At 34.7% G+C, this 23,405-nt stretch overlaps 2 protein-coding genes across 5 annotated transcripts in view; one reads left to right on the top strand and one right to left on the bottom strand.

Moving 5' to 3' along the window:
- Positions 1-320: 320 nt before the first annotated feature.
- yme1l1a (YME1-like 1a) overlaps positions 321-23,405 on the bottom strand; it is a 27,775-nt gene continuing 4,690 nt past the window's right edge. The window contains exons 3-18 of one of the 4 annotated variants that reach the window (XM_087309844.1): positions 22,732-22,915; positions 21,795-21,896; positions 21,284-21,390; positions 20,072-20,219; positions 19,871-19,978; positions 18,370-18,543; positions 16,517-16,669; positions 15,727-15,859; positions 15,578-15,640; positions 13,906-14,018; positions 13,672-13,827; positions 13,426-13,577; positions 7,988-8,114; positions 7,815-7,888; positions 4,123-4,209; positions 321-1,903 (exon numbers count right to left, since the gene is read on the bottom strand). In XM_087309844.1, coding sequence (XP_087165970.1) covers positions 1,760-1,903; positions 4,123-4,209; positions 7,815-7,888; positions 7,988-8,114; positions 13,426-13,577; positions 13,672-13,827; positions 13,906-14,018; positions 15,578-15,640; positions 15,727-15,859; positions 16,517-16,669; positions 18,370-18,543; positions 19,871-19,978; positions 20,072-20,219; positions 21,284-21,390; positions 21,795-21,896; positions 22,732-22,915 — 2,025 coding nt within the window. In that variant the 3' untranslated portion in view covers positions 321-1,759. Of the gene's footprint in view, positions 1,904-4,122; positions 4,210-5,966; positions 6,267-6,330; positions 7,889-7,987; positions 8,115-13,425; positions 13,578-13,671; positions 13,828-13,905; positions 14,019-15,577; positions 15,641-15,726; positions 15,860-16,516; positions 16,670-18,369; positions 18,544-19,870; positions 19,979-20,071; positions 20,220-21,283; positions 21,391-21,794; positions 21,897-22,731; positions 22,916-23,405 lie in introns of those variants that run through there. The other 3 variants (XM_087309845.1, XR_015525193.1, XR_015525194.1) reach the window with 3 other exon arrangements.
- eif1b (eukaryotic translation initiation factor 1B) overlaps positions 15,288-23,405 on the top strand; it is a 20,235-nt gene continuing 12,117 nt past the window's right edge. The window contains 1 exon segment of the mRNA NM_200303.3: positions 15,288-15,298. The gene's annotated coding sequence lies outside the window, so the exon portion shown is untranslated.

Raw genomic sequence — 23,405 nt, 5'->3', positions numbered from 1 at the left:
TGAACACAACAAAGCTATTGTCTTAAATCCACTGAAGTGATTTTCTAATTCACTAAATTGACTTCCAGGAAGAAAAATATATAGTGGATGATGAAAAAACACAGGACCTGAATGTGTGCAGACCACCAATTTGAAATAAGATATTCATTGGATATCTCAGAACACCAAACCTGATACCTGTAATTATCAGACTAAATGGTTTACTGCCAAGACCCTTTGAAAGCATCCAATACATTAAAGCAAAATAAATCCAGCATTCAACTAAAAAATGCACAAGACAACTTAACATTTCTTCTTATAGGAAATGACAAAAAAAAAAAAAGTCTTTACTTGATTTATTTGTAGTCAATCCATGTTAATTTCAAAAGAAAACACACATATATTTCTTTCAGACACACATACATACAGTCCAGTCACGCCGTTTAAACGCATGCATGCAGACAAACCCATAAGTGACAGGCTCTCAGCTACATGGAAAAGTATATTCAAATAAATAAGTTAATGAATAAAATCAGGGGCTAAAAAAAGCAGAAAGGTCCAGAGGAAATGATAGACTACAAAAATCTACAGCACTTTGATCAGATTTGAGATCTCTGGAAGTAAAAATAATACTGACATTCTGAAGTCACATTCGAAATTAGTGAATTATGGTGGCACAGAAATAAAAAGTGACCATCTCTACTGTGATTATTGAAAGGCATCCTGATTTAAGCCCACTGACATTTGATTTTATGCAAAACACACCATTTATGAGAGAAAGCTCTGGGTTTGTTTTCAGTTATTCTGATGACTGGGTGACAATACGATGAATAAAACAAGTAATTTTCTTGTTTTATACCTAGCCTCTAAAAACAAAGCACAGAATTTACAGTTTGACTGATTAGTTACTATTCCCATTGGTTCATTGTGCAAACTTATATACTTTTGGCATCAATTGAACATATACAGCCCAGCCAGCATTTTTTTTAAATGTCTAATAGACATTTAACATAGTCATCTTGGCTAAAACATGGCTAAATTTGGGCTGTCAGTGAAACTCTAATAGACATCTAAGAATAAATCAGAACTAGACTAGTGATCAAATAAAGAGAAATTAATGACTACACAAATAAAGTCTATTTCTGTCTATTTGGACTAGTCTAGTTTTGGGCTATTCTTAGACGTCTATTAGATTTTCACTAACAGCTCAAGTTTAGCCTTGTTTTAGCCAATCTGTCTATGTTTAGATGTTGTCTATTAGAGACAAAATTGTATGCTGGGAGTAGTCAACATTTGAAGTGGATCAAAACCTTTCATCAAAGTGGAATAAAACGACTCAACGAATCCCCTTCTTTTTTTGATGACAATTTCGAAAAACTTTTTTTCCCTTATCCACTTCAAACGCTAACTATTGTAGATTAATAAATAATAATGAAGATTTTTTTACTAGCTTAGAACAGGGGTGCCCAAACTTGGTCAATTTTAGCTCCAACTTGTCTTAACACACCTGCACAGATCTTTCTAGAATGCCATGTAAGAGCTTGATTAGCTAGCTCAGGTGTGTCTGATTGGAGTTGGAACTAAACTTTGCAGGACACCTGTCCTCCAGGAGTTTGGGCACCTGGCTTAGAAAATGTTTGAAAGACAACGTGTTGCTTGGAAAAAAAGTGAAAAACATTCTAAGAAAAATGTCTTTGATGAACTTGCTTGTTGCAGACGTTTATATTTACAGACAAGGTAAGATTGTGCCTTAAAAAGTTTTTGTTAATCCAAGACTGCATCATCTGGGATCCAACGACTTTCCTTCCAGGATCATCTGAATTTCCTTGGCGTTGAGCGTTTCGTAAGTCAGCAGGGCATCAGCCAGCAGCTTGTGTTCTTTACTGTAGGTCTTCAGGATCTTCTTTGCCCTTTCATACGAACTCTAAAAGGCAAAATTAAGAGCTCATACACATTATTGCTACTAAAATTCCAAAAGTTTGAGTAAATATTTATAACCTAATGTTCGATTTGATGTCTACGTACATGTGGCAAATAAGAAAAAATATGTATTTTTTTGTACAGCGCATCAAAAAATATGTGACAATCTATGTGATGTATGAGCAATTCTAGTGTTATGGGTGAGACATTTGTAGTAAAAACTCAAAACATAAACTCACAGAGAAAGTACATGTTAACATTATTTTAAAACATATTTTCCAGAATAACCAACCACAGAGTTATGGGACCAGAAAAATATCAATCTGTAAACATGTTTTATATTTTAAAAGAGGAAAATAAACATGGGTTTTGGATGTCGCCAAAATAGTCTGCGAGTTTACAGTATACAACATACTTTGTAGAAATATTGTGAATTCAACTGCACAACCCAAAAGAAATAATGCTAATCAAAAGGAGAAAAGTTTGCTCTATTTAAAACAAAAATAATTTATTTTATTTTATTTTACAATTTAGAATTTATGAGGAAAAAGCTGCTTTATTGATGTGACAGCTCTCCATTAGTGATGTGGCAGATGTAAAATTGCCACTTCTGTGCCTTTAGTAAATCAAATTTTATTGTTTGAAAACAATGATCGAGACATTTGAGTATTTTGAAGTACTGTAAAATACAAGCTTACACAAACAACTTAGAGTTTTGCTATTTTGGTGAAAACTTAATTGCTTTCATCACAAGGTTGACATTTGCATAGAATTGCTCTTATATATGTAAAATTGTTTTTAGAAGGTATCTTGCTGTCCTGCATTTTAGAAAAGTTGGCTTGTGTTTCCACAAGACTTACAGGGTTTCTGCAGGTTTCCCCAAGTTAAATGTAACATTTTTAAGACATTTTAAGACCATCAAGAATGAAATGTTAGACTCTTAAAAGGCTAAAGACTCAAATTTGAAAAGATTTTCAAATGGCCCAGATGGAAAAGCTTTGATTATTTGCCCTATCAAAAAAAAAGTACTTTAAATACATTTAATAATACATAAATAATAAAAAAGAATAATATTTTAGCAATTTTTTTACACTCTTTCACAAAATATTTTAAATATTGTGTAAAAACAAGATCTACATATATCCATACACTTTTTTTTTCCAAAATAAATTTTCTTAAAAAAAAAAAATAAAAATTTACGCACAACAATATGTCCAAGTCAATGTCCTCAGCGCTAAATAAATGGAGCACTTTAAAACAATTTTAAATTGTTTAAATTTAAAACCTTTTTAAATAATAGGTTTAAAGTTTCATTGAGTTAGATTGTTGGTGATTGTATGGGTTTTGGCCATGTTAGATAGCAATGAACAAAGGGAAATTAATACCGTTTAAAAAAAGGATTTAAGACCTACAACACAATATTTCAGTAAACTAAAGACTTTAAGGCCTAAAATTTGGATTTTAAGATTTAAGACATTTTAAGACCCTGCAGAAACCCTAGTAGAATAGTACAAAATTTGCCTTTAGCAGCCACAGTATCTTAGCTCTGTAGTTTGTAGTTTGTTTCTGGACACGACACTTAAAATGTTTCGTGAATTACAATGAAATCAAGTAAAGCACAGGCGATGGACAGCGCAATTGTATTTAAAATGTACCCAATATTATCATCTCTAATATATTCAAGTACAGATATTAATTAAACACATTTCCATTTCCAAACATTTTGGGGTTAAGTTTTTCCAAATTTTTTCAGACCTTTTAAATGCCTTGTCAAAATTCCATGACTTTTTTTAGGTTTTCTATGATCATTAAAGGTCACTTGAAGTGTGCATTTTTTTATTCAATGTTTGACATTATCTCAACTGAAACATAAAGAGAGGGTGGGAAATAATGTAGCTCCTCCCCTTTATAAAAAACAGCCAATTGTACTAGAGAGCATTTGATTGGTCAAGATTTGATGAGAAACTGAAGTATGAGGTGATGTGAATAAAACGTTGATTTATTCATGCAGAAGTGACAAACTGGAAGCTTTGGATGTTTATATCAGTTTTATATCTTCTAGACATGAATTTGTCACTGTTTTGATGCACTCTAACCTAAAAATAACAATACTGATACTAGCATCTAAAAAAACTTTATCTTGATTTCACTGAACCTTTATTAAAGATGAATTTTCACAATCAGCAATCAAAAATCAGTGACAAACAAAACCTCAACACTTACCTGCAGAAGAACTCTGATTTCCTGTTCTACAGCTGCTCGTGTCTCTGGACTGTGTTTGGTCAGGTCACTGTAGGTCATGACCCCCAGCTGGCCAAAGAAAAAGAGAGGTGAGTGAACTGCAGTTACGGGCATAACAGAGTTTCAACAAAGGCTTCACACAGGTTTCTGATTACGACAGGATCCTGACGTTAGACATGGCTGGACGTGAGTGTAGTTTAGAGCCTGCATGCTCAATTCTGCATGCTGAGTTTGGAGTGCTGAGGAAGGGATTAGGATGAAACACAGATTTTAATGCTGGAATGTGAGCGCCCACACAATCCTAATGGCTCTGAACACGTGGAAGGTCTCAAATGGTTTCTCTGAATAGCTACTGCTTCCTTTAAAAGAGAAATCTGATGGTTATTGAAAATTGGCCTTCTATTTTTTGGGCGGAAGCAACATTTTAAATTATTCCAAAAATACTTACAATTATGATTAAAAAACTGTTTAAACAATACAGATTCATACCCAATTTTCCTACAATTTTAAAATATAAAATATATGTGTGTGTGTAATGTGTATATAATGTCTTTGAAACATTATTATATGATAAGAAAATAATAAACAGTGACTGAATTCAGTCAGCTCTCATCAGATATACATTTGTAGAATCTCCTTAAATTTGCACAAATCATGTAAATCTCAAAAATGGAGAATATGAATAACTGGAATAATCCATAAAGCTTTTGTGATTACAGCACCTTTTTCATCCAAACTTCAAAAAGAAAAAGGGAATTGGCTGTGGTTGAAGCCACTGTGGGCTTTTTTTCTTATCTAATAAATTACTTGCACCTCAGAAGACAAAAGCTTTTGTTTATAATGGACATTTTACTTTTTTTTTTTACATCTTGCCTTTTCCATTAAGCATTTTTATGCTATGTTTCAAAATGCACTTTAAAATAGGTGGATGGAAACATAGCTACTGAAAGGTCATGTGTTTGCATGTATGCATGAACTGTAGGTAACCAAAATATTTATGCATTTAAAAAAATATTTTACAATTTCAGTGACTAACGAATACACCTACAGTTAATACTAGTAGTGGGCTGTTATCTGCGTTAACGTGCTGCATTAACGCGAGACTCTTATCGCATTAAAAAAATATTACCGTTAATCTATCCTCAAAGTTGAATTGGGAGCTGGGTCTAGTCTATGCAAGCTATGTGACTTTCACCTTGATACTTTATCGCGGATGTATACCTGTCCGGTGAGCCGTCAGACAAAAAATTGCCCCTCTGAATCAAATCAGCAGGATGCTCTTCTGGATATTTCACTTACTTTGAAGACACTACTGACTACGCTTACATGGACATCTGTAATCTAGCTATCTGCCTTCATAGACAATAATATAATTAAGGTGTTTACATATAGTGCTTTTATGTAAGACTTTCCTGTAATTTTGGGTGACTTTAACTGCAGTTCAACAGTTTCACTTTCACTCATGGAAATTTCATTCATGCCCCTGTGACAAACTGGGGTATTAGATGCAAATAAGGAGTAAGGACTGGTGAGAGTGTTATGTGTGTGTGCGGTCCTTTACTGACAGCATCTGTCGAAAAGTCCTACATGACGGTAATAGTTTGATCGCGGTGTTTACTTCAATAATGCCACTAAAATATGCATACTCCACATGTCTTAATTCCATATCTGTTCAGTTCAGTTATGACTTTAGTCGGATTAAGGTCATCAAAAAAAATAAAATAAAATAAATAAAATCACAGTTTCAAGCTTATGTAGGCCTACAAAACAGTTTCACAGTTTCAAAATTCATGTTTAACTGAATAAACAGTTAGCAAACACAAGTGCACCTTATTGAACATCATTTATTTTCATCACCAATTATCATAGCAGAACAGTTTCTCAAGCAGTTTGTGAAGCATTTTTGAAACAGGAGTTGAGCCCCTGGTCTAATGCGCCACCTGGCTTGAGAAACCCGTTCTCAAAGACTTACATTTAGTCATTATTTGGGTAGCACACATATTCTGAATGACTTCAGCAGAAAGTCAAATGAGCATTTTTAATCTAGATTAATTCCGAGATTACAGTGAGATTATTCTAGATTTTAAAAAATTTATGCCCACCTATACTTACACATCATTGAACATCTACACACACACACACACACACACACACACACACACACACACACACACACACACACACACACACACACACACACACACACACACACACACACACACACACACACAATACATAGCTGCAGATTAACTGTTTATAATTAACAACTTTACCTGATAAACTCATTAGTAATTAAAGTTATTTGTAACTAATAAAGTTATAGTAACGAACAACCTTAACTTTTCTGATTTTGATTGCAATACAATAATGTGCACCCTTTGTAAAGCTGCTTTCAAACACTCTTCAAATAAACTTAACAAAATGTATTTCATTTATAGCCAATTTCACAGATCCTGGCCAATATTATGCAATAATTACTGACTACACAAAATAAGATATTTTAGAAACATGTCAAGTGATACTTGAATATAAAGTTTATCAACATACTTGTTTATCTCAAAAACAATGCAGAAGTCAAATATTCTGCTTTGAGGATGTGAGTTACGTCACCGAACGATGTCTTCGTTTTGATCATTTTAACCCGCCAGTTTAACCAATTATATTTCAGCACCTCGGGTTGCCTTGGTGTAAATTTATGCTTTCATTCATTCAGAAAGGCTCTGAATCGAAATGCGACCTCTGATGGACAGTAGCAGACCCCGAAATGAGGCCAGATTCAATTTCACATGAGGTTATAATTAGCAAATAATATAAATATTATGAACGTAAACATCAAGTGAGCAGGGTACTTTGTAACCACGTTTGTAACGATTCCTTGACGAAATACCCAGTGATAAGAAATTTGGCTGTTTGCACCAGTTTAAGTCTAAATACAGCTATTTAGAAGCACAGAATATGCACTTACTCACAAAATGGCAAGGTTTATAATCTAATTAATCCATATTAACCCTCTTTAACATAATTAATTGTACATGCTGAATCACTTAAGTGTTAAGTTCTAAAGATCAATTTTAAATGGTTTATTTTATTTTCAAGAACTGAGGTGAACTATCTGCTGCTGTATTCAGTAGTATGGCAATAAATCTCATGTAAAATGGCATTCAAACCCACATTGTTAGCATTTAACAGTGAATGAAGCACATAAGGTTTATCTGAGGTGATTATTGTCATAATTTTTTGTTGTTCTCCTGTGAGAAATAGAAGTCGCTTCTAATATATCAATTTGAGATGTTGGTTAGGACAAAAACTCCTTGTAAGATGGAAAATATACATTCTATACTATGCTGTTGCTTTTATTTAAAACACAGTTTAAATCACTCACTCCTGTCGTCAACTTACATACTGCTCCTTTAACAGCATTTTTTATTGCTGTAGATTGTTTGTCTTTGCCATCTTTCAAGACATATTGACAAATTTGACTTATTATGGCTTTATCTGTAATTGTTGCGCTTACTTAAATGCACTGGTGATCTTTATAACACATTTCCTGTTATTACTTATCATGCAACCATACTGTGTTCATGTATGCCTAAACAAACTAAAGGAACAAAACCCACCAGACACAAAAGGAAACAATCCAAATAAATCAGGTGTGAAAAAAAGTGAGTTTTCACCTTGTCGCTCATTCCAAACCGTGTCACCATCATCTGTGCGATTTTAGTGGCTCCATCGAAGTCACTGGATGCTCCTGTAGATTAATTAAATAGAACAGCATAATGTTAATGTTAGCATAAAAAAAAAGCAAGATTCAAACAAGTAGCAAGAATCAGTCGGAGAAACCCCTCACCGGAGGTGATCTGATCATTTCCAAACACCAGCTCTTCAGCCACTCTGCCACCCATACTGACGTCCATCTGAGCTAGCAGCTGAGCCCGCGTCTCACTCCAGCGGTCATTCTCTGGCAGCAAAGACACCTGACGGACACCAAATGAAAAAAATAAAAATAAAAATCACAACGGGTTCATCATGTATAACCCTGGAGAGCAAAATCTATCATTTTAAATGTGTCCTTTTTATAAAAATATATTTTTTTGCCTTTGAAAAAAATTAAAACGAATAAGAAAAAATGTTTAAAGGTTGTTTTTTTTTACATGTAAAATGTAATTTAAAATATATCAAAACACAAAAATTAAAAAAATAATAATAATAAAAAAAATAAAAAAATAATATATATATATATATATATATATTACATTTTTGTGTTTTGATATATTTGATATATATATTTGATATATATATATATATATATATATATATATATATATATATATATATATATATATATATATATATATATATATATATATATATATATATATTTGAGATATATATATATATATATATATTTGATATATATATATATATATATATATATATATATATATATATATATATATATATATATATATATATATATATATATATATATATTTATATTAGGGCTGCACGATATTGGACAAAATTTTATTTTTCTGTTATAAATATTGTGAGAGTTTGAATAGCATTATTCGATGGTTTTCTGGGGAGTCTAACAGTATTCAGGTACAGAAATTGAATAATTACAATGCAAAACATACTTTTCTTACTTTGCTTTGTCTCGTTTCTTTGTCCCTCATTGCTAAAAATATTTTGTTTTTAACTTCAGAAGAAATAAGTCAAAATTAAGAGTTTGTCCTTAAAACAAGTACAATTATATACCAGTGGGCTAAGTAAAATAATCTTGTTTTTGCTTAGAAATGTATATATTTGAACTAGAAATAAGACAAAAATTCTAAATGAGAAAACTATTTTGAGTAAATCGTACAAATTCCATATAAATACAGTAATTAAATACAATTCTGCAGTTCCTGGTCAACTATATTTAAAATGCAACATGGCATATCTTGCGATGTGACCATTGTGGATGTGTACATTGCGATATTCATGCTGAAAACAAATATTGTGCAGCCCTTTTTTTTAATTAGACCCAGTAAGACTTCAACTATATTTCAACTATATTAAATTATTTGTTTAATTCTCATGGTAGAAATATGGTACATAAATTCCAGCAACATAGTTTTTATTACTCTAATTGAAATGATGTTCTTTAATTGAAAGGTTTATGAATTATGAAAAGGATTACATTAATATCGAAAGTCTGCCCAATTTTGACAATTTTTGTCCAGTTATCAGATATTTGATAAATAGAGAGTATTTTATTTCTATACCATTTTGCTTACATAAATGGACAAAAACTGTAAATAATAACTACATATAGACCACAAATAATTATAATGGACAAAACACATAAATTTGCATTCTAATAATTTTCAACTTTGTGCAGTGATATAACAAATACAATTAACCCTTCGCTAAGCCACACCCAAAACAAAAACCGCCACCCACCAATCGTGGCTTAGCAACTGTAGCTATGCGCAGGGGCTATGTCAAGCTTTCGAGCAAGGGAAACAAGCCAGAGCGATGTGCATATGAATTGCACAAATTGGACATCTGGTATCCTAAAAGTTTAAACAGGGTGGTGGAATTTTTTCCCTTTTCAAAACCAAAAACCCAAGAGGAGAAATAGCAGCGTGAACCAAGCTGTGTGAGGGGCGCTAAAGGAGCGGAGCTAAGTTGGTTTTGTTTTGATTATCTTAACACATTCAGTCATAGACCGACGGCAATAACTCACACACCTTACCCTAAACAGATCTAAGCTGTGTTTCCTACCAAAATACAAAGCAGTTTATGTTTCACAGCTGTCTTTTTCTTTCTTTTTTTTTTTTTCGTTCGATATTATGAGCACTGCTTCGTTTAAGCCTTCGCCATAGCAGTCATACTAATAACGAATAGGTCATGATGAGTTATTGATCTGGAAAATACAAATCTGCGAATCTGTTGCTAACTTTACTGAACTTCATATTTCCATCTGTTTCAAGCTACGAATATTTGAAATTACAAATCAACAGAACAAAACAGAGATATGATCTCAAACCGAGCACTTGGGATCAATATACTTTACCAGCAGCTGTTTTTCAGTCATTTATAAAGAGCACACAAACATACTGACATTTATAGGTAACTTACTGTCCTTTGTTATGGGTCAATGATGCTAATATCTTACGCAAATCTATCAATTTCGCCTTTCTGGCTGTTCTTTCTATGAATGAATTATACAGAAGCACTGTCCATGCGCGTTTCCTCATCGTTTAGTAACGCTATTTTTTTCTTATATTATATGTAATTTGTTATTATTAGATTATTAAAAAATTTGACCTATCCTGCTGTGCATGAACTAATCTGTGGAATGCAGGGTTTCTGCAGGTTTCACAGAGGTAAATTTAAGACATTAAAGAGCCCATATTATGGGTTTTTGAAAATTCCCCTCCATGTAGTGTGTAACACAGCTCTAAGTGAAGCGAAGTATCCAGCTAAGGCTTAAATCTGTAAGAATACAGTGTTTAAAACGGTTGATTCATCTATAAAAGAGTCGACTCATAGTGCTTCAAACGAGTCGCCTTGATACCGACTCATTAGGTGTTTCGCCATGACGTACGAACGAAACCAAGTTATACACGTGCACGCGCAAACCCGGGAGATTTCAAACCTGAGGCCCCGCCCTCTGACGCAGAAACCCAGACACACACACCCACAAACACACGCACACAAACATGCCGGTCGATTGAAGTCACACTGCAGATGGATATATTGAGTCTCTACCCAAAGATGAAACCTCAGCATTATAACCAAGCAGTTGGAAACTTCTGGAAGCTACATGCTACAAAGAATACTTCATCTGAGTTTGTTAAAGGAAGGATCAGTAAAGAGTAACTGATGGACGTCAGGATGGGTTTCTTCCATTTCTCAAGTGTAAGTACGTGCGGTTAAAGTTGTTGCCTCGTTTACTCTTGCTTGCAAATGTATTTAGTTGTGATTTGTTACTTGTAACCGCGTGTACTGTATCAGGTTAACTGGATATTTTATCTTATCGCGTGCAAAGTCACGTTAAAAACGCGACGCGTGCTGTTTGTTTATGGAGCTCCGTGCTAGAGTTCTGCTCCCGCGATTTATTCGGAAATTTATTCCCGCGCCGCAGAAATCTGGCGCGGGGACAGCCGCGGGAATAAATTTCCGAATAAATTGCGGGAGCGGTCGGTAACGGGTTTAATTTGGGACGGGAGCGGGCTGTCTAGCAATATCACGGATATTGCTATGCGAATTAGAAAGAGAGAGTCTGCGTGGTGCTTGTGTGTGTGTTAGTGCGCACGCGCGTGTATGAGAGAGAGAGAGAGAGAGAGAGAGAGAGAGAGAGAGAGAGAGAGAGAGAGAGAGAGAGAGAGAGAGAGAGAGCGAGCGAGCGAGCGAACGAACGAACGAACGAACGACAGCTTGGCTGTCTGGACTGTATACTGGGTGATTTTTGGTTGTGTTCTCCGCTCTAGCGGGACCGGGCGCGGCGGGCAGAAAACGGAGCGGGTTCTCAGGCTAAAACCTGGCGGGTGCGGGCGGAAGCGGGAGCGTTGTCATCCGGAGGTGTGTGTGTGTTTTTGTGTGTGTGTGGTATGGCCAGTACACGACTGTCTCCTTCGTTCGGTTATCCGTGGCACTATCCACTCGCCATAGTGTGGCAGCTAAAATCCACGTCTGCACTATCGAGCGTGTATGAACTGTGATTACTTTTTAAATTGCTGATTAGCTATTGGCCATTTCCCTCTCTGACTGAAGGCAGTCGACCAATCGCGACAGACTGTCATCGGTCCAATCAGCGCAGATTAGCTCCGCGCTAAGGAGGGGTTTGGGAACAAATGAATCACTGGACGATTCATACAGGAGTCGCTGGGATGATTAGGTAAAAATAAATGCAGATTATAAGACCATGAAAGTGTTTTTTGACCTTGCATGCATATTAGACTGTTGTTGGAGACCCTTACAACCAGGATATGACCCTATTTCATGTATAATATGGGCTCTTTAAGACATTTTTAAGACCATTATGACTGAAATTTTAAACTCAAAGCACTAAAGTCTAAGGAATTTTTCAAATTGTCCAGATGGAAAAGATTTTTATTTGCCCTCTCAAAAAAATTTGTATTATAATTTAATACATTTAGTAAAACAATAATACATTAATATTTAAAAAAAAAAAAAAAAATATATATATATATATATATATATATATATATATATATATATATATATATATATATATATATATATTAGATTAAAAATATTTTAAATATTATGTAAAAACAAGCTAAATCTACTTGTATCCATACACTTTTTTTCCAACATAAATTTTCTTTAAAATAAAAAACTGAGCAAATGTTTTAAAAGTTTTAACTATAATATATAATATTATATATACTATACTATACTATAATTTTAACTATAAAAAACTAAATCAACATGGAGAAATTTTAAAGAAATGTTATTTTAATGAAAATAATTCAACCATTATGATAAGCAAAGTTAAAAAGGACCTTTTTTAAATAAAAAGTTTAAAGTTTTATTCAGATGCACTGTTGATGATTGCATGGCTTTTGGCCAGATTGGGTGGCAATTTATGATCAAAGGAAAATAAAGACCTGTTTAAACAAGATTTAAGACCTACAGCACAATATTTCAGTAAATTTAAGACTTTTTAAAGCCTAAAAATTGGATATTGAGATTTAAGACATTTTAAGACTTTTTAAGATCCTGCAGAAACCCTGTGAATGGTCAGCGTTTGAGGCGGCTAGGCTAACATAGCTTCAATTGTGATTGAATTATTCTCTAATTGGTTGCCTATTATGTCATGAATATACCCCTGTAATGCATACTGCAGTCCTTTTTTGTCTGGCTTTCTCTGATATCTCACCTGTTTGCCATAAATGACTAATTATATGCCTGGAAATGTCTGACACTGGCGCATACACATTGTAAAAGACGTGCCAGGCACGATAGCTTGACAGGCATAGCAACAGTAACTAAGGTGTGCGGGACTTAGCGAAGGGTCAATTAATAAAAGCATTCAACATTAAAAAGTACAATGTAAAACATTTAGCCTTCCTATTAAATTAAAATAGAAAAATGTATTTCTCAAGAAAGAAATGTGCATGCACAACATCCACTGACAGATATCAAGATCATATTTAAATGTGTTAAAAACAGACCAACATGGCCACCTTTAAATCAACAAATTCTGAATCACGTCTATAAAAAAATAAACAGTGGGTTAGGACTTATTGAAATTGGGCAACTACCCACATGTCCAAGTGATGGGCCGCGCGGCATGATGGTAGCTTTGTTGATGGGCATTGCGTCTTTGGTGTAATAAGCCACTATAGCGTGTCCTGATTCATGATAAGCGGTGATCGTCTTATTTCTTTTGTCTATCTCTACACTCCTGCGCTCTGGGCCTGGTTGGACAGAAAGAAAAGAAAGAGTCAGGAGAAAATCTTTTAAATCAAAGCATTGATTAATCCCCATCACATGCTGTATGTCTGCTCTCACCCATCAGGATCTTATCCTTGGCAAACTCCAGCTCCTTCATGGTCACCAGGTCTTTCCCATCGGCGGCTGCTTTCAGTGCTGCTTGGTTCACCAGGTTCTCCAGCTCAGCTCCAGAAAAGCCCACCGTTCCCCTTGCAATGATCTCTGCATCAATAGCTGCAAAACAGATTCATTGAATGGACTGTCCTACTGAAAACCTCTTAAACGTATGTGAGATTTATTAAAAATGATTACCAGAATCCACTTTAATTTTTTTCAAATACCACTCCAGGATTTCTGTGCGTCCCTTCACATCTGGGATTGGGACGGTGACCTGCATGTCAAACCGACCTGGTCTCACTAGAGCACTGAAAGATAGGTTCAAAACTATCAGAAAGATATTTTGTGACTGAAGTATTGACTAAAAAGATGCTAATATTCTAAATATGTGAAGTGCATCAATCGTTTAAAGCGATTTAAAGTTAAATTCCGCCATCATTTACTCACCCTTGACTTTTTCAAAATAAGAGAGTTTGAAGAATGTTGCAAACCTGTAACCATTCACATTCATAATAGGAGAAACAAATACTATGGAAGTCAATGTTTACCGGTTTACAGCATTCTTTAGAATATTTCTTGTGTTCAACAAAAAAATAAAAATGAAACACAAGAAAAACAACACAACAGTTTGGAACAAGTTACGGGTGAGCAAATGATGACAATCTTCATTTTTGGAAGAACTATCTCTTTAAAAGCGGAAGAAATGACCTGCAGTATCTATAATCATAAGTACTACAAGTATGGGTTAAATAGAGCTTCGGAAGATGGATATTTATAGAATTAAAAGAAGTAAACCAAAAACATGGCTGCATGTAAAGACATGGAAATCAAGATTAAAGTCTGTTAAACTTAACTTAATAGAGCTAATGACTGGTGTGAATGGCCCTTAAAGGGATAATCGTCCAAAAATTTTAATCTACAGGAATTTACTCATGCCCAGGCCTTGTAAGATGTATGTCACTTTAGTACTGAGTAGAACACTAAAGACAATTTTAATATAAAATATGAAGTCACGTTTTATTTTGAGGTATAATTCTTGCTATTAATAAACCATAAACTATGACTTTTGCCTCAATAAATTTGCTGCTTATCATTAGCCCGTAACCTCTTAAAGTCAAGTGCTAATTTGGGGTTTCCGGCTGGATTTTGCCTACCCAAATTCAAAAACAGAGGTGTAAATGCAAAGATTTGGTGTCATTTAAAAAAAAAACTTAGAATTTTTATAAAACACTGTTGAAAGTGAATAAAATAACTGTATAAAAATATATGTAGTCTGTTTTATAATAAACCCCTCCAAAAAAAAAGGGGCTTTTTTGTAAACTCGCATTTGAAAGTGTACCTTTTAGGTTCTGTATGGTCTATTTTGGTTGTTCCTGCACATGTCAGTAATCATAGGACAAAAGAAAATGTCTATACAATAATCTATGCAAATGTTATACTATTCCAACTGATGAGAGAACTGTAACACTTATGGGGGTAGTGGGCCAGTACAAACCTTAAAAGTTTTAAGAATGCTGAGGTAAATGACGTCACTGACCCAGTACCGGGTCACAGAGTTTAGGTTCAGGTTTAAGGCAAGATTAGGGATGTAGAATAAGATCATGCAGAATATGTATCTTAAAAAATACTAAAAAACAGCCATTATTTTAAAAAGCCTGAAGTTAATAGTGAGAATTGCTACTTAATTATTTTATTAATAGGCAGGTAATAAGCCATTAGTTAATAGTGAGAATTGCTATTTAAACTAGTGTTAACAAATGTGATTTTGTAAAATGCTAACTGCACTATTTTTCATCTTTTAAAATGAAAGTTACATTTCTGTAATGCCGACAAAAGCTGAATTAACAGATTTGCTGGTGAAACCTACTTGTCCAAAGCTTCAGCAAAGTTTGTAGCTCCAATCACAATGACCCCTTCATTGGGTTTAAACCTGAAATAATAATAAACAAAACACTAAAGTAAGACCCATGTAATTAAGTTCAATAAAAGAAAATGTCCTTTAAGTCATAAACTCACCCGTCCATCTCAGCTAGCAGTTGGTTGATGGTCTGCCGGGAGTATGGGTGCATTGGAGACTCGATTCTTTTCCCTCCTACACTATCCAGCTCATCGATGAAAATTACACATGGTGCACTAGCTTTGGCCTCCTCTGTGAGATAAAAAAAAAATTCACAGGACGGTAATGATGTGTTTCAAAGGTTTATTTTTCAAGCACATTGATGTTCTTTAGGTCAAGTATTAATCCATGCAAGTTAAAAGTCTTGTTTGGAGTGGCATCAGTTTGACAGCTTTAGCCACAATTTTCTTGACCACACCCCACTTATTGTTAGTTTGCTAAAAGAAAATGATATGCAAAAAGAAAGCCCCGCCCCATATTAACATATTAAAATAAAAGTCTCAACAACCTCTAGCTCATGCAAACTAAAAAATATAAATCATGTTTTTATATTTTTTAAATGCATGTACAGTACATTTTTAACATTTTCTATGCTAATTTGTGTGATATTGCCTTTGCATCAAATTAAAAACAACTTAGTCAATGCTTGTGCTATGTGTTTCTAATGTAGCGTCTCTAATGCACAGTAAACTATCCCTTCTGCCTGGCATTATCAGTTAAAAAAAAAAGTTTTTCTTCTTTTGACAGTTGTGAAAACCCTATCCTGGAGTTTGTAATTTTTTTTATTTGAGCAAATTAAAACCCAAAACAAATGTATTTGTTGTACTAATCTACAAGTTCACCCAACTATAATGACTTCCACTGCTCAGAAACCTGAAAAGGGTCGATTAGAGATTTCAAAAGACTCACTGAAAAGGTTTCTGATGCGACTCGCTCCGACTCCAACAAACATTTCATCAAACTCGGACCCAGAGGCGTAGTAGAAGGGCACGTCTGCTTCACCGGCAACAGCTCTGGCCAACAGGGTTTTTCCTGTTCCTGGAGGCCCCACGAGCAGGATACCTGAAATACTCGTTCAGGTTAGATATCAAAAAAATTAAAAACAAACAAAAATAAAGCAACGTCCACACTAATCTAGATAAATTAAAAAACTGCCCTTTTGTCTAAAAACACTAAGGGCTCTATTTGACCATCCATGCGCAGAGCGCAAAACGCAGGGCGCAAACGCTTTCAGAGCATGTCAGAATGCATTTTTGCTCATTTACGGACGGAAAAATCCGCTATGCGCCGTGGCGCATGGTCTAAAAGGGTTGAGTTTCTTTTCTTAATGAGTTATAGGTGTTTTTTGAGAATAAACCAATTAGAGTCTCATCTCCTATTCCCTTTAAGAGCCAGCTGCGTCGCGCCATAAGCGCATTTCCTATCTACAGGACGCAAAGTAAGTTTAAGTGGAAAAACTGAGCATTTCACTAGCAAACAGTTCACAGTTTTTTTAACAGAAATCTGTTAAACAGAGCATCTACTGCGTGAGAATGAAAGATAATGGATCTACTTTCACTTTCGCTCTTGGATAGGGAAACCTTTACGCACAGACATCAATTAGTCTATAAATAATTAATTGCATTTGTTAAGCACAAATATTCGTTTCAAAACTATTTCTAAATTCAGTTCTAATTTCCAGCAAACGAATAAATGAACAATATTAACGAAGTGTGCTCAAAAACCTGAGTTATATCCTAAAACACATGCTGTGCCCCTTATGGTCTAAAACCTGACAGGTGGACAAATCTAAGCTTGTTTTTAATAAAACAAATATAAATATGGATATAATAAATAATACTGTTAATAATAATAACATTATACAAAAGCAAATTGTTATAAATGAACTGAAAAAGCCTCCCGAGATGAAGAAGACATTAAAGCAGTGATTTTTCATATTTATGTAGGCTAGAAAATAGTATGTTTTGTAATATCTTAATCCTTTATATTTATATTCTATATCCTATATATTTCCTTAATATTTAAATTTTTTCATATGTAAAGATATTTGCCTATTGCTCTCTTGTGTGTATTAAGCAGTGTGTAAGCGAGGCGCAACTCTGCGCCGGAGTTTAGACCGGGTTTGTTTTGGTCTAATGAAAAATCTATTTTAGTTTCTCAAAATAGCAACGCGCCAGGCGTGCGCCTCAGAACGCCTTCCATTTTAGACCAGAACGCCTATGGGCGCACATATGAGTGCTAATGCATTTGCTATTTAAACAGCGTAGCGCAACGCCTCAAAATGACTCTTGCGCCAAGCTGAAACTACCAAACAAGTATTGCGCCGCACCTTGCGCCGAGTGTATGATAAGGCCCTTAATGTCCATGCTATTGTTTTCAATTCTTTCTGTCATCCACACTAAAATAACTAAAAATGCTTTCTTTCAGGTACTGCACAGGAGCACATACGCAAGACGCTTTTACCTGCGTCATATCCACCTGCCGTTTATTTACTTTCTGTTTTTTTGTAATGTTGTGGCGAAATGTTGCAACTGTGGTCTGCTTTCGCTGGTAAACAACAGCTCCCAGTAAACATTCTCTGTCCTTTGAAGAGAGGCAATATGGAGTATGTACAAACTGACATTAATCTTTAATAAAGCTGTCAAGATGAACAGCATTCAAAAGCATGTTCGCTGAATTGGTCACATGACAGGGAGAAAAATATGCGTTACTAAACGAAAACGTATTAGTGTGGCCTAAGTAGCAGACGCATAGAGTTTTACCTTTGGGAAGTTTACCACCAAGCACAGTAAATTTCTGAGGGTTTCGCAAAAATTCGACAACATCCTGAAGTTCATTTTTGGCCTCCTCTACTCCTTTCACATGTTCAAATGTGATGTTCTTCATCTGAACGGGGTCCACGGATGAATCCAGACCAGAGGTGGTGCGAAAGCGAACTATATGAACAGATAAAAATTAGCAACTTGAGTATGACAGGATTTCCACTCTTTCATGAAAAGCAGCATTAATTTAAAATCAAGCCATTTTGTATTTCTGTAATTCACAACTGCAGCATATGTAGCGCCATAAAAGTCCTTACTGTACTTAACATTTCTCTTACACTTAATATCGACATTAAAATATCAGAGTGATCATGAGGTTTTGAACATGTCATTTACAAAAACTTAAAATTTCAATGCTGGTATTATGCTGAAATATGAATCAAATGTGCGATATTTTTCATACTTCTTGTGCAAAATTTAAATTTAGTATTCAATCTGTTTTTTGACAGCAGCACAGAACAATTGTTGAAGAAACACTATAAACAATTTTCATTTCAATTTGAATTAATTCAAACACTTTCAAGGATCTATGTTTGTTTTTCCATGACTTAAATCCATACGTTTGAAATACAAGTACTTTGAAGAACCCAGGTATGAACATATTTCATTCTATATACCAAACTCATAAGGTCAAAAACCAACCAATGTTTCCTCAGCAATAAAGCTTTTCAGGTATAACCAGAGTGCGAATTATACATTGATTATCAGGGGGGTCAACTGTTTTAGTTAATTTGTATATTACTGAGAGTTCCATTACTGACCATTTATGTGAAGCTGCTTTGACACAATCTACATTGTAAAAGCGCTATACAAATAAAAAAGCTGAATTAATTTGTATATGCATGCTTAAATCATTTATGCATTTATTTTTTAAATTACATCTAGTTCTTTAATAAACATACTTAAGTTTTCAGCATTTTGAGGGATATTTAGTGCATTCTGACCTACAGAATTCTCTGATTAGCTATATAAGATGTTACTGTAGGTTAAACTACAAACAATACATCTAATTTGATTTTATTTTTATGATACATAACATAGATACAAAAACCTAGAAGTCTTGAGAACATGATGTCTATTGACGCTCTAGATCTGAAACTTTCAGACTTTTTTCTCAAATAGACTGATTGGCGCAATTATGCATTAACAATTGTTTGAACCCTTATAGAGCAGGTCAAATGTATATTTGCATTATTTATTATTTTAATTATTAACATTTCTATTTAAAATACATATAAGAGTGAAATATTTCTCAGTATTAAACAACTGTTTTGACCTCCTTCAGGGGGAACCAAGAGTTAATTAGGGAGTCAAACTCCCCTGTAATTCGGTCTAACTTCAACAGTTTTTCTGGCACAGATTTTAATCATGCGCTTAACCACATACTATAAGCAAATATATTTTAAGCAAAACTAAAGATTAAATTAAATGGGACACAAACCAGTGTCTGAAAACGATCCTTTACCCGAGAAGAAAGGACTTCTGGACACACCATATATTCCCGCCAGTAGGAGAACAAAAATAATCAGACGTGTCCTCTTCACAGAGTCTGTGAAAAACAGTAAAAGTAGGAATGAAGTTCTTGCCACAAACATTTTCTTTTAGCAAGAGAAACATGCTTAAAAAGACCAGAATGCATCACCTTGTGTCCTCTTTGTCAAAGCCTGAGCCTTCATGAAGCCCTCTGTAAAACCAGTCTTAAAAGCATCCTGATGAGATTCTGGCAAGTTATTCTGTTTTAATAACTGCTCAAGACTCCCCGTGTCTGTTTTTTCCTTCATGATAAGGCCCTGAACAGGACAGCAAATAATATACAAAAACATGCCCAAAACTCAATGTTATGTTATGCACATTGAAATACATCCTGTTGTTTTTCAGAAAGCAGTTTGGCAATTGTGATGTTAAATGATTAATAATGACTAATCGCATTAAAAAAAAAAAAAAAAAAATCGCTTTGTATACATAATTGTTTTTCTCAGGCTCCTGTGTGCAAAATCAGCAATTTCAATTTTATGGCAAAATATGTTCTTTTTATTTCTTTTAAAGTGAAATAATTGGACATAAACATTGGAGGGTAAGACGTCAGGTTTTTGCATCTGAATTTAACAAATGTATATATATATATATATATATATATATATAAAATGTTTATATATAATATAAATGTTAACATTTATTACCGTACCGTGAAATTCTGATACCGTTACATTCCTAATAAATATACATATATATTAATACAACAGTTCGGTCTTGTTCTTGAATCTGATTGGCTGATAGCCTTGCGATATTTTGCCAGAACATCACACAAAGGCCTTTTCACCCTTCACCTCTGTGTATTACTCCGCCCACATACAGCATGCAACAAGCAGAGACGCTACAATTTGACAAATATTACATACATAAAAAATATACATACCTACACACACACACACACACATGTGGACTGTTGGGACACTTCACGCACACAGCGATTGCAGGTTTGCTCACATAGCGGAAGAGGCGGGTGCACATGTTGGATAACTTTATTTATTTTGGATTGTGAAGGCAAAATTCTTCTATGAGTGTGATTATGCTGCCTCCCAATAGTGAATGCGGTTATAAACTATAAGGTATTATTTGATAGTTTGGTCATTTACTTCACTGATTTTGCAACAGTCACACGTCATCAGGGAAACGGTTTGATTTTCCCCTTAGTAAAAAAAAATTAGTGCTCCATTTGGGAAGACACTACCTACATATACTATGCTGTTGAGTGTGCAAGTGCAAAAGTACATAGTGCATGAGTGCATAGCGTGCCATTTGAGACGCAGCTTGCATTAACTAATATTTCATTGGTGTGATTCAGCTTACTGACCTTCATAAAGACTGGAGTATAATTATCTGCCTCGACTGGACCTTCAGAACTGGAGCGCAGATGTCTGCTCTTGGACATTGTCTTGAAGCCTCTGTTTTGGACCCATACTAAACATTAAAAAAAACACACCTATCAAAATAAACTCTTTCTAAAAATCAAAACTCTTTCTACTGCGGACAAAAGCCATATTAGCGCCGATGATAACTACATAAGAATCCACATCAGCAGATAATAATGATCTGTATTTTACAAGCACACGCTACTGTTAAGTATTCTACCATTTTAACTTCTCAAGTCAAGTGAATTGTGGCTGTTGATGTTTTTTTTTTTATGTTCATCAGCTGTAAGTCATTCTGAAAGTGCCAGTGTCATTGTAGCTGTAGTGTGAACTTCCCTATTCTCAAAGCATGATTGTTGAATCTTAACTTAATAGAGCTATCTTCCATGGTGTCAATTGCCCCTATTGAGATAGTTGTCCAAAAATGCACTATAAAAAATAGGTGAGGATTACACTGCAGATGATGCAGATCTACACAGGCTGCCTGAAGGGGGCTGGAACCTCCCCTGCGAAACACTGAAGAGCCAAAACATCCTGAGTGTTTGTGAGAGAACCCTGTGACAACAAGAAAACAGACAAATGGCATTACACAACAAAGAGAAATCACATCAGTGACAACAAGACTGCTCATTATTTTCCAAACGAACAGAAAAAATTAAGACTGAAATTTGTTTGTGTCCACCATAATATTTTGACAACCTAATAAATACCTTACTTATTTATCTACCCGTGATCTAGCTTACACAGGCAGGGCTCAACAATAAGGACTGCCCGATGGCCCGGGGCCAGTGTGAGAGATGCTCAGGACAGTAGACAGAATCGTTACTGGCCCGATTGGGGCAGTGCTGCCTTGTCACTAAATTTTAATAGAAGGCAACATGACCACGACATCATATTATGAGGCTAAAGGAAAACGTCTGTTTCTAACTTTGTGGAAACATTTAAATGACGAAAAAATTAAGGTGATGTTTTGCTTAGTTTGCCATCACTTTTAAGTCGGCCACGTTTTGTTTTGCAATAAAATACCTGCACATTTTCCATACTGCTATATTTTACTGCTAAATATTTTTCAAATATTTAAATTCTAAATTCACTGACATTATTTTCATTCATTCATTTTCTTTTCGGTTGTGTCCCTTTATTAATCTGGGGTCGCCACAGTGGAATGAACTGCCAGACATTATTTTGTGACACATTATTTAATATATGTGGCTAATAAATAGCAATTAACTTTTTGATTTCTTTGATGGGGCCAGTAAAAATTTTGGCAGGGCAAGTAAAAATCTGAACTACTGGTCCAATCGGGCCAGTAGAAAAAATCCTTAGCGTTGAATCCTGACAGGTCTATCTAAAGTATGACATCACCACTCTGTATTGTGGCAAAGCTCACCATATTTGTTTTGGAAGAAGGAGGGGGCAGAAATGTGAGATGTTCTCCATGCTGTTGAGTTTTGAGCCACGCTGGCGAAGGACTTCTCCGCTGGGTGTGTAGAAGGCAGCAGGCGCTCCAGAACATCCCGAACATGACTGACCCGCAGCTCTGACAGACCCAGCTCCTTCAGGTTTACTTTGGGCTGTGGAATCAGACCATGTTCGCAATTTTTAGCATCATATTAAAAAAAATGTCTGTACAATGTTTAGCTTAGATCATTACGATAACAAACAATAAAAAAAACGAATAAATATATATAGTTGAAGGCAAAATTATTAACCCTCAAGTACATTTTTTATTCTATTCCTAAGTTTCTAAGAAAGATATTTTCATAGTCTTCGCTGATATACGTTTTCTTCTGAAGAACGTTTTATTTTTTTAGTTGGGCTGGAATAAAAGCAGTTTTTAAATATTTTAAAACTATTTTTAAAGTCAATATTAATAGCTCCATTAAGAAATATTTTTTCAATTATCTACAGGACAAAATACTGTAGTGCAATGCCTTGCCAAATGACCCTAACTCGTTTTAACTTAATTAACCTATTTAAGAAATTAAACTAGTGGTTGGCACTGTTGCCTCATGGCAAGAAGATCGCTGTGCCAGTTGGCATTTCTGTGTGAAGTTTGCATAT

Source organism: Danio rerio, chromosome 24 (assembly GCF_052040795.2).
Source record: "Danio rerio strain M-AB ecotype USA chromosome 24, GRCz13ab, whole genome shotgun sequence".
Classification (NCBI taxonomy): Eukaryota; Metazoa; Chordata; class Actinopteri; order Cypriniformes; family Danionidae; genus Danio; species Danio rerio.
This window is presented reverse-complemented; position numbering and strand designations above follow the sequence as displayed.